At 59.2% G+C, this 12,038-nt stretch overlaps 1 protein-coding gene across 2 annotated transcripts in view; it reads right to left on the bottom strand.

Moving 5' to 3' along the window:
• Window positions 1-12,038, bottom strand: part of PTPRN2 (protein tyrosine phosphatase receptor type N2) — a 395,976-nt gene that overhangs the window by 21,630 nt on the left and 362,308 nt on the right. For both annotated transcript variants that reach the window (XM_053927307.2, XM_053927308.2), the window contains exons 16-17: window positions 8,731-8,804; window positions 2,853-2,930 (exon numbers count right to left, since the gene is read on the bottom strand). In XM_053927307.2, coding sequence (XP_053783282.1) covers window positions 2,853-2,930; window positions 8,731-8,804 — 152 coding nt within the window. The remainder of the gene's footprint in view (window positions 1-2,852; window positions 2,931-8,730; window positions 8,805-12,038) is intronic.

Genomic DNA, 12,038 nt, shown 5'->3' on the forward strand with positions numbered 1-12,038 from the left:
GGGCGTCCTGCCCATGATCCCCTCCACTGGGCGGGAAGTGGGCAACTTTCCTCGACAGGAAGCAGGGCTTCTCGCTGGGTCAAAGCAGAGCAACTGTCCTGGCCGGGTTTACCAGTGGGTTGGAGCGTCGTCCCGTGCACCAAAAGGTTGTGGGTTCAATCCCCGGTCAGGGTGCGTACGGGAGGCAACCTATCAATGCTTCTCTCACATCGGTGTTTGTCTCTCCTTCTTCCTCTTTCTCTAAAGTCAATAAACACGTCCTCAGGGGAGGGTATTTTAAAAGCTGCCAACACGTCACACATGAGCCTTAGTGTGGGATCCTGAGGATGCGTGAGTGGGGCTGTTTGAAGACTCGGAGCCGCCCCAGGTCTCGACCTTCTTCTGGGAAGCCCAGCACAGCCTCTGGTGACTCCCGGGCTCTGGGCCCAAGCGACGGCGATGTCCTCACTGTGCTTCTCAGCAGCCGGACGCGGCAGCTACAACGTGCGGCCCATGCCTGCCAGCGAGCCGCGGGCGGGCCGCTCACGGTACCAGGCAGGGAGAAGGGGCTCAGCACAGCAGCTCGGAGGGGGGCCTGCTCGTGGGTCTCGGCGGCCAGTGGGGGAGACGTGAACACCAGGTGATTCAGACCAGCGCCCAAGTGGCGTGAAACGCATGGCCTGGCTACTGTCTGACCCGACGGAGGTCGTTCACTGACTGCCGACGAGAAAAGACCATATTGCTCTTTGTTATGGGTTGGATTTTGTCCCCCTTAAAAGATGGTGATGTCCTCCCTGCTGGTACCTGTCACGGGACTTTATATGGAAGGAGGGTCTCTGCAGATGTGATCCAGTTAAAAAGGTGATGTCACCTGGCTGGTATAGCTCAGTGGATTGAGTGCCAGCCTGTGAACCAAAGGGTCACTGGTTCAATTCCCTGTCAGGGCACATGCCTGGGTTGCAGGCCAGGTCCTCAGTAGGGGGCGTGCAAGAGGCAACCACACATTGAAGTTTCTCTCCCTCTTCCTTCTCCCTCCCGTCCCCTGTGTCTAAAAATAAATAAATAAATCTTCAAAGCAAAACAAAACCCCTCTGAGACCTGAGACGGCGGCCCCAGCCCCCTCTCGTGGTGCCTGGGGCTGTCTGGGCAGCCTGTGGAGGCTCTGGTTCCGTCTCTGTCACACGGCCCCAGGCTCTGGTCAAACCCAGACTTTGGGGCTGGTCACCAGCTCAGTGGAGGGTGGGGGTCTTCACTTTCCCTTCTATGTGTGACTCGAACGCACCTGCTGGCTGTTCTTCAGCCAGCAGATGTCAGTGTGGGCCCCGTGCAGAGAGGAAGGGTAGCAGGACACTGGGCCAGGTGCCGGTGCCCAGAGCAGGGGGGAAGCTCAGACCTGAGCCTGGTCCACCAAACAGTCCACCAAACAGCCACAGGCTCATAGCAACAGACTTGGGGACGTTCCCCACCAGCAATAATATTTTTTCTCAGGTGAGGAGGAGGAATATTTGCCGTTTCCCTGGAGTCTTTGGAAAAGAGAAACCCATCTGCCTGCGTGTTGAGCAGACTCGAGGTGCTTGGTGCGAGCTCCGTGCAGCTAGGACCTTCCTACGCGAGCAGCTGGCCCGGGAGGGGCGTGCAGAGCCCGTGGTCAGAGGCGCTGCACGCGGGCTGGACCGCGTCCAGGAGGGCCGACGTGGGGGAAACTCAGCACGGGGCGTGCGGAGCTTGTCCTCAGACCCGCCTGAACACCGAGGCTCAACAGGTCCACCCCATGATGATGAGTTTGATTGATGGAACCTGGGGGTGGTATTTTTTCCAGTCGCGTGACGGCAACCAGACAGGAGAGGCCACTCTCGAAGGCAGGACCCGGGTCTCCACTCACGTGCTGGGGTGAGTTCTATGATTCCCTCAGACAGTCTTGCGCCTTGCCCGCAACGCGGGCCGATTCATCTATTCACGCTTGTGTGCCAGGTTGGGGAACGGTCCCAACAGCTCCCGGTGCCCCAGATGCTGTGGGTGCCCTATCCACTTGTCCACCCGAGTTGCTGAGCCCAGCAGCACCTCCCGCTCAGGCCTCTGTCCTCAGCTGGACTCTCGCTGAGGGAGGCTCTGCACGCCCCCCCCACAGAGCAGGAGCTTGTCGTGTTGCTGAATGACCGCAGCACATGAGTGCGCAACCCCGCGCCACCCTCCAAACTCCATTCCCGCCCATCCTGGCCGTGGGGGCGGCCGTGGGGGAGACAGCGAGGGAAGCGGGGACCCACTGGCCCCGACTCGCTCTGAGTGGCCAATGTCGGCGCTGGTTCTCAGTGTCTGGGCCGTGGTCCGGCCTGTAAAATGCAGCAGAGAGAATCCTCCCGGGAGAGAAACTGTCATCTGAGCACCGTTTTCCCCTCACAGGATGAAACAGTGGCCAAGAGACACACTGTAACACAACACCCTGATTTAAGCACTCATTTCATTTCCTCATCCAGGGCCGCCTCACCTGGGTACGCATGGTTACCTTGTCCCAGCGAAGCGCAAGCGAGCGCTGACTGCTGCAACGTTTGTTTCTCGTCAAGATGTAACGAGGGTAGGTTTTGACGAGGCCTGAAGCCGACGAGCACCCAGGGGTGACTGTCTTTCAAAAACTGGAGTTGTGAAGTGGCTAGAAAAGTGTCTTTAAATCTCTCAAAGGGATTGCTTTTCATACTCAGGCTTCGAAAAACCGATTGATGGTACAAATGTTAAAGGCCTCCTATAAATTCTGAAATCATGTACGATTTGCTAAAACCTGTAAACAAGTTTGAATTGGCTGAATCAAACCCGAGGCATTACTTGCAAACAATGTCAGATCTTACTTTAAGAAAAATGAATGAATTAAAAGGAGTCACCTGCCAGAAGTCAGCCACGGTGGCGGGCAGGGGTCCCTGGGTGGCGATGTACGCGGGGTTCCGGGGGTCGTGGTCCATCTGTGAGAGCAGAGTCACAAAGACAAGCTCAGGAACCGGTCAGAAACGAGGAAGGTAAATATTGGCGGAGGGGGCGCAACGGGGACCCCAGCACCCGATGCCACGTTAACATGCCCGCGGGCAGGTAGCTCACCTTCCCCACCAACCCCTCGCTGACTCAACCCACGGAGCCCCGTGTCCTGTCCTGGGGCCTGGGCCACATGTCTTGGGGCCTCCCTTCCACCTGGCGTGCAGGTAACAGGCACAGCATCAGCGGAAGTGAAGCCCAGTCAGCCGAGGACCAGACGCCGGTCAGCGAGCCCACTGCACAGGCTGGGCCAGCAGGCAGCGTCTCCATGGGTGCGCATGACCCAGGAGCCTGGCAGCAGGTGCGGGGCCTGCGGCCTCCACGCTGCTGTGGGGTCAGAGCTCCAGCAACAAGGTGCCGGGCTGGGGGGGAGGCTGCCGAGAGAGGGCGCTGCTCACCTGGACCACTCTCCCGCCAGGGAGGCACACCTGAACAGCCAGCTTGTCCGCCCTGCCGGCTGGCCTCCCCGGGGGAAGCTGTGCTCCGAAGATCTTAATTCAGACATTTAACGGAAAGACTGACCAAGCAGAAAGGGAGGGAAAGACCTCGAGAGCAAAGCCTGGAGAAGCCGAGAATGAGACGCACTCCAGCCATCCTAGAGGACAGGGCCGCGTGGGCCGGGGTCAGCAACACGTCCCTGTCACTGTCGTCAGCCTGCAGTCCAGCGGGGCCGCAGGGACGTCCCCGAACCGGCGTGCGCTCAGCTCTGTGCTGGACACGGGGTTTCACTCGGGATTGAAGGTGCTTTCGTTTTCGGGGTGATGGTTACAAATACGCTCCCCAATCCAGCGAGAGGTGAAGATGTTTCAACCACACGTAATTCCACGGCGACCCGCAAGGACATCGGGGTCGCCCTGATATCACCTTAACACACTGCCGTGCTCCGGGGTGAGACAGGCTGTGTGAGGCCCGCCTCCGTGAGTGGTAACCGGGGGACGGCGTACCGCCCAGCCACGGCGTGCAGATGATGGCTGTGCCCCCAGCGCCTTGTAACCACGCACACCGCTGGAGGGCGGAGGCAAGTCAGTCCCAGGGACGGCCGTGGGGCGCTAGCAGGGGGCTGGGCAGGGAGATGCTTTGGGGCGTCCAGCTCCGTGACTTGGGACTAAAACCGGACCTTGTTCTGAAACCCACCACGGCACGCGCCGCTCTTGCTGGGAGCCACGGAGAAGGCGTCTCCGTGGGAAAGCGCCGGGCTGCAGTAAGGGGTGTGGATTTTCCACGTGTGCCCGGACGGGCCGTTCGGCCCGACACAGTTCAGAGAGCACTGTGGCTTCGACTTGTCGGTGTGCTCACAGTGGCACTGGGCTGCTTTCTGCACGAGAAGCGTGAGGAAGAGTGAAAATTGGAACCGGTCTCCGGTGGGTCACTGAGGCACCTCCTGTCACAGGTTGTAAAGGTCCTGGCGTTGCATTACTGCCCCTGCCCGTGCCAGCCCCCCCCCCCCCCCCCGCCCCGAGCGAGGAGGACGGACACTCGCTGTTGGGCTCCGTCCCCCCTCCCCCCCAGGCCACATGGCCATCACGTGGCTGCACCTGCATGGGGAAGGCAGTGAACCACCTAAGCGTCAGAGTGGGGAAACCAGTCCTCCGTTTAACCAGAACTCAGAGGACGACCCCGGCGTCGGCCACTCTCTGAGGAACAGACGACAATTCCGGGCCAGAGCTCGTGGTGCGCGTGGGAAACACCGGCTACTGGGGAAGCCGTGTCGCGGTTCTGTGCAGCCTTCAGTCGAACACAACTAAGACAGACACTTAACTAAACGAAGTTTGATTCCATTTAAGGGGGCGCTGTCCCACCTGCAGCCTGTGGGCCGCATGCGGCCCAGGATGGCTGTGGGTGCGGCCCAACACAAAATTGTAAATTTACCTAAAACACGATGAGACTTTTGTGTGATTACATGTCACAACGTATTGAATGTGGGGCCCAAGACGATTCTTCTCCTTCCATGGTGGCCCAGGGACACCAAGAGGGTGGACACCCCTGAGTTCAGGTTTCCAAGGCGGGATAAGTGTAATTGCAGGAAGTCAAGCCTCTATGACTCGACCTTTCGCAGGAGGCGTTTCTGGGTGGCTGAGCGCCGAGTGTGGCGGACGCGTCCTGGCCTCCGGTTCCGGTGGGAACAGCAGCGTCTGCAGCTTCGACCGTCTCTGGGTGTAACCGTCCCACACTCTTTTTCCTCCCTTTTCTGTTCTGTAGTTCATGCTTTTATTTGTACAAGAGCTAGGTGTGCAGACGCAAGCTCCGTGGCCACGGCAGAAGCGAGACTCTGCCACTGGGCCCCGGGTCTGAGCAACGGGTGGGAGGCAGGGACGTGGACCACATGACGTCGACACGCCCTTCAAGTCGGGGGTTCTGGGATGTTTTCAGAAAAGGCAAAAGCCTTTGTGTGGAATCCGCTGTTCACGCAGCTGACTGATGCCATGAAGACTCCAAATGAACTAGGGCTCCGGCAAGGAGCCTTCTTAGGAATTCCTAACATCACAGTTAAAAAAACCCGTGATTTGCCTTAAGTCATAGAAGGACAATTACTGAATAAGCAAGACTGGATGATTTTGTCTCTATAAACCCTAACTGCGTCTGAAAACTTAGTGGTCGTAGCCCCAGGCTTCCGCACAAAAGCCATCTTACCCACGAGGCATTTCAGGGCAACTCTCCCGCCAGGGAGCTTGCCCTCGCCTTTCCTGCCCCTGCTCTCCCCCCACAGGCCCATGGCTCCTGAACACTAAGGGACCCCAAGACCTGCAACCAGGGGAGCAGTGGGCAACTTGTCCCGGGCTAACCCACCGAATCTGTCCCCAAGCCCCCTTTGCTCTGACTTCCCAATGGGTTAAGGCAGCCAGGCCTGGGCTCTCCTGTTGCTTCTTCTGTCTTAAGTCCATCTGTCTCACTGTCCCCAGCTTTAATAAACGTCCTCTCAAAACTACCAGGACGCGTGTTATGAAATCTTTCCTGCACGAACCCCCCTCACCCCTGGGAAATGGAGCATCAAGCCCATGGGGACCAGGGCGCCATGCTCTGAAGGGGAAGAGCTGCAGAAGGGGACCAAGGGGCTGGTGCTGGTACTGGTGTCCTCGAGGGCCGTGGCCCAGTCCTTGAGGACGCCAGGGCCGACCCCTGGGATCTGACGGGAGAGTGAACTGGCACGCCATCTTTCTGGGTCCTACCTGCCCACCCTCACACCTGCTTGTCTAACAGCTAAAGCAAACTCCACAGGCGCTTCCCTTAAAAACCAGCGAATATCGAGCTGTGTTTCCAGACACCAGGCCTTCATCCGGGAAATTCCTGGGAGGTTGCGGCTTCCATAACCAACGGCAGAGACGCTGACTTAGGAACTTAAGTTATTGTCATATCTTATCTCTCCTGAGTTGAGATTTATGGAAGAAAAATATTGGCTCTAAACCATAATTACGCACACAGAGATGCCTGCTAGTAAGATTTTCAGAACCAAAGAGCCGGCTCCCCTATTTGGCCCATTTCCGTGGCGTCGAGAGCACCTGAGCCGCCATCCTCAGAAGAGTCGATTTGTGCCGCTCAAATTAGGTAAATGCGCTCAGAATTAAAACTCGAAGCCCATTTTCTCCCTCAACAAATGGCAGAATGCCTACTTCCAGGTGTCGCCGGAGGCTTCCGACTGGCTCCTGTAAGGAGACTGGAGCTGCCGGGTGAGGAGGAGACGCCCGTGCAGGAAAGCGGGGTTCCCTTTTCTTCCTCCGCCTCCGGTGTAAACGCGAGGGCTGCTCACCGTTTACGGCTGGGGGACGTCCCTGGAGCCAGTGGGGACGGAGAACAGATGTGACAGACGTGGTCTTCATCGTTTTTCATGGCTCTGGTCGGAGGCTTCCCATCCCGCTGCCCAGGAGCCCGCTGCCACCCTGCCTCCCGTTACTGCAGGAGGAAGACGTGCCACGGAGCTCTGGTTCATTGTTATGATGCGATTGACAAAGAAGAAAGAACTGTGGTGTCAAAGAGGAGAGAACAAGTCCCTGGGAGGGAGCCTGGGGACGCTCTGACGTCGCGCGAGGAGAGACCTAACGTCCGGGGTCCACGTGCCCGGGCGCGCCCTCAGGGCCGGGTGGGTCTGTCACGGTGAAGCTGCCTCCGCACCTCACAGCCTCGTCCACATGGGACCGGACTTCAGCAGGAGCAGCTCAGCACCTGGAACGTGGACCCCACGAAACACGACTGGGGCGGGGGCTGCTTTCCTCAACACTGACCTCATGTCCATCTTCCTGGCCCGACCCCAGCCCTGTCACGGGGTCGTCCAGGGACGAGGCAGCGACAGAAGAACGGGGCTCCTCTTGTCTCCGGATGGCGGCCACGGCTCTTCCTATGGGGACCGGGTCCAGGCCTCCCCGGAAACAACGCTTCCCCGTGCGGAGAGGGACAGCACGTCAGCGAGGCTTCGGCTTGATCGTTTGTGGCGGTCCGACAGTTAAAGGCCCCACACACCACCGTGCATCTGGGAAAGACTGAGGGGCCGTGGCGAGGACCCGGGAGCGCAGATGGCGTGGGCTCGGAGGCCACGACCTCCTCACACATAACCACAGGCCCGAGGCTGGTGCGGTGGGGCAGACGAGGTACACCAGGCCATCGGCCCTCTGCACCGGGCTCGCTCCGTGTGTATGACAGGTGTCTGGGGTGGGAGGTGGCCCCGGCCCACCGGCCGAGTCCTAACAACATGCTTTTCTCCCACAGGCCCTTGGGGACGAACGAGCCAGCAACTGTGGACAGGGCTGGCTGTCAGCAGCTGCTGCTCGAAATCACGTGGATAGCTCGCCACTGAGGAGTTGGGGGGGCTGTTAGATGTGGGGTGCCTTTCACAGAATCAGAGATGACCCCCGTCCCCCAAGCCTCTGCTACCCAGAAAGCGCTGCCTTGGGATCCAAGCCCCACAGCACCCCACCCCACACGTCTTGTCGTTGCCTGGACACAAACCGAGACTTCAGCGAGACCTGCGGACGCCTCCACTGAGGCCAACAGGGAGATGGACACACTGTCCACAGTGGGGCTGCCCCAGGTCCTGCCCCCCAAACCCACACAACCTCCCCTCTCTGCCAGGTTGATTCGCCTTCGACCACACCCCCATGTCCTCTCCTCGGGCAGTTCTGGACCCCTCTGCCCACGCTGCAGCCCCTCTGCCCCCAGGCCCCGGACAGGAGGACGGTCGGGGCCACACACAATGGGGGGCTATTCGTGGGGGTCGGACACCCAGGGGGTCGAGGGCTGTGCTGCATCCTCCCAGGAAACCACCCACAACATCCACTGGGCCCGAGAGCCCCACGGGCTCTAACGTTTCCTGGTCCTCTGAGCGAACTGGACCTGGTGGGCCTGACGGGGACCCGCCAGGTGATGGCAGGTTCCCTGGACCATGAACTCTGGGCTGCAGCCCAGCAGGGGCTGGGGCCTCCACCCTCCACCTGGGACACGCCCAGCGCCCCGGCTGAGGCTGGATCCTGGTTGAGACTAGTGACCTGGTACAGACCGGTTACCTGATTGAGGCCAGTTAGCTGGTTGAGACTAGCTACCCAGGTAAGAGTAGTTACCTGGTTGAGACTAGTGACCTGGTTGAGACTAGTGGCCTGGTTAAGGCTGGTTATTGGGTGAGACTCATAGCCCGGTTGAGAGCAGTTGCCCAGGTGAGACTGGTTACCAGCCCGCTACCGGCGGCAGGGCAGGGACACATGGTGCCCTGGGAAGGGCCACCCCCTCCCCGCAGGGGCAGGCACTCACCACGGGGCTGGCGTTGATGTAGTCCGAGCCGCTGTGGCTGCTCTCCGCCTTCAGCAGGATCCTGCAGTGGTCATCTGCAAGGAGCCCAGAGGGACAGTCAGGTTTGTGTGCGACCCGCGCCGTGAGGGGGCGGCATTGTGCGGAAGGACAGCTCGCGGGCCGCGGCGCCTGCTGCCCTGCGCCGTCCCCGGGGGTCTGCCCAGCCTCCTGCAGGAGCACCAAGAGGCACCGCCCCCTCCCTCCTCGTGTGCTTAGTCAGCGTCAGCAGAGGGGGTCAGGCCGTGCGGGGACCTGATGCTCAGTCCCCCCCGCACGCCCGGATAGGCTCTTCTTCATCTGTGTCAAGTCCAGACACCGAGGGCTCGTGTCCCCGCGCCATTCGACAGAGCGCCTGCCTGTAAACACGCTTGGCAACATGTAGTAAATAAACTCCAACACGCATGTTGACCTATTAGGCCACCATTCAACACAAAACGTTCTGTAGTCTGCAGAGGGTTCAGCCCTCGCGGTTACTGGAATTTCATTTGAAAGACAGAGAGGAGGAGAGAATGCAGATGAAGAGGGAACAGAGGGGAGATGGGCAGTGGGGCCTCGCCAGGCGACACAGTCTGCCCGATGCCGAACCAGACCCACCGGCGGGGACCGAGGACTCGAGGCCCCTCACATGGGTTACCCCTGAGTGTGGTTCCGGACCCACCCCGCCGCTGCGGCCGCGCCTTGTTTTCACCTCCTGCAGTGCAAAGGTGATGCAAGAGCCCCCAGACACAATGGCTTTGGGCTCCTGCACAGACGAAATCTTCAGAGAGTGAGAGTTGGCCGTGGTAGGAAATCGAAATAGAATTTACCAGAAAAAAAAGGCGAACTCACACCCTGCCACGTCGTAAACACAACCTCTGAAGGCGAGTTCCGAAGCAGGCGCCCCTCTCTGCAGCTCCTGTGGTCCCTGCCCGTGCAGAGTTCCGGAATGGACCAGCTGGCGGGTGCCAGGAGCTTCCAGAGCTTCCGAGTTCCACTACCTTCCAGTCATCGGCTGGATTTTGTGGCAAGATATTGATGTTAAAATTAACAGTGAGGTTATTTAGTTGTTAGTATCCAGCTACCTCGAACCTGCTTTTGAAGCAGCTGGAGCCATTCAGGGTGATGCTGGTGGGGAGGGCGGACGGGCGAGGGGCAGGGCCGGTGTGCGGGCCACGTGGCTGGGCAGGTCTCCGACCAGCTCTGCGGGTCACGTCTGCTGCTCCTCGTTTCTAATGAGACGTGATGAAGTCTGTGTTCCGGCTGCGGTCGCCCTTGTTCTTCGTGACACGGGACGGGGGGCGGCCTGGCTGGGTGGTGTGGCTCCCTCAGGGCCGATGAGGAAGCTGGAGGTGGCGTGGACCCCTCCTCTCTCTGTCCTGGGCTCGGCCGAGTGGACACTGTTCCTTCCTGTCCCCGGGAGCACACACAGCCCCCGGAGCCCAACCGCGGAGCAGGGATTCATAGCCCCCGGGCGCTGGCGGTTCGGATGCGGGCCTGCTCTCCAAGGGCCGGGTCAGACCGCACTCAGCGGCACGAAACATGGAAATTCAGGCCCTGTGACTGAGTTATTGTTCTCTAATAAGACCCACAGTAGCTACTGGGTTTTTTAATTTTTTTATTTTTTATTTTAATTAAATGCCTTTGTCTCTGTTTACTGTTAGGCCATATTTCAGTGTTTAGTGCCCTATTCTGTACAAGAGTCACGACCTCCTGCTCCGTATGTCTACTCGTCACATTGCCAAGAGCTCTGTGCCCCTCTGTCTTCCTGCTCCGGGTGGAAGAGCCCCTTCAGCATTTCCTGGGATGCGGGCCTTTCGGTGCTGAGCTCCTCGGCTTCTGTGGGATATGGTGTTATTAACCAATGTCATCCCAATAACTTTAATGTAGAAAGACCTACAGCCGTGGCTGCATTGCTCAGTGGGTTGGAGTGTCGTCCTGTGCACCCAAAATGTTGTGGGTTCTATTCCCGGTCAGGGCACATACCGGGGGCAACCGATTGATGCTTCTCTCTCGCATTGATGACTCTGTCTCTATCTCTTCCTCCCTTTCTCTCTAAAACATATTCTTATGTGAGGATTTAAAAAATAGATAAAAAACAATCCAAAGATCTCCAGTTGTCAGTTTTACCAAGGAGGGAGGGCGAACACCCTCCAAGGACAAACTCGATTAACTGGCGGCGAGCGCCCCCTTCCTGAGCTCTCGAGCCTTCCGTGGGTGCCGCTGCCGAGTCCGAGAGCAGTGCTGCGCATTTTTCTAGTGTTCCACCTGCTCTGAATATGTGTCACCTGCCGCCTTCCCAGAACCCTGTGCACAGACGCAAGAGGGACCGTTCTCCCATGTTAGGTTGGAAATGCTAAGGCCTGGAAGGTCCCAATGGCACACGGCAAAGCCACATGGCCACCAGCTCAGAGCCCTGGTTTGAATCCCCAGCCTCCACCTGCCAGCTGGGCGACGTCCGGGCCAGTTAGTCAGCATTCTCGAGTGTCAGATTTGTCATCCAAGGTGCAGGACGATGACATCTGACCCACAGGGGTGCTGTGACAAACGGCACACAGAAAGCTCCCTGCAACGCCTGGCACGTAGCAAGGGGTCTGGGAACAAGGTCAAGGCTGCAGACAAGCACCTGCCCACCAGGTCAAAGCCAGCCGAATCGACAGGACTCATTCGTGATGCGTGTGCTGTGGGGACGTGTAAGGTAATCTTCGCAAGTGCCGACAGAAGCCAGAGTCGATGGAAGACGATTCTAGAGTCATCTTCTTGATCGCTGCGAGGGCAACAAACACTCCCTGAAGACAGATGAGCGAGGGCCTCTGGAGGCCGCGGCCGCTCGGTCGTTTGTTCGTGGGTCCATCCCACGAGCGTGTGACGTTGCTAGGACCGTCCCCACTCCACCTGCTGCCCGCCCCCGCACGGCGAGTGCACGCGGCCTTTGCCGCGACCTTGCTCTGCTCTGCGGATGCTGCTCCCCCATAACCGGCGAGGTGGCCCCCACGGACGAGGCGGATCGGTGAGTGAGGCTCCGGAACCTCCACGTCTCCACGAGGAGACGAAGACTTGGCATCGGGCACCTGTGGAGTGGACGGTGCGGCGTTCATTCACCCAAGAGGTCTGCCCACACCTCTCCTGGGCTCCCCCGCTGTCTCCGTTTCCTCTCGGATTCACAGAGAACCGTTATGCTGACTGGACGGCTCCTTTGGGGACGTGGTGGCTGCAGATGTGTGGGGTGCATCTGGTGACAGGCCGCGCCGTGTCCTGGAGGGCCAGGGCTCCCCGTCTTTAATGGAGACTCC

Source organism: Desmodus rotundus, chromosome 6 (genome assembly GCF_022682495.2).
Source record: "Desmodus rotundus isolate HL8 chromosome 6, HLdesRot8A.1, whole genome shotgun sequence".
NCBI lineage: Eukaryota > Metazoa > Chordata > Mammalia > Chiroptera > Phyllostomidae > Desmodus > Desmodus rotundus.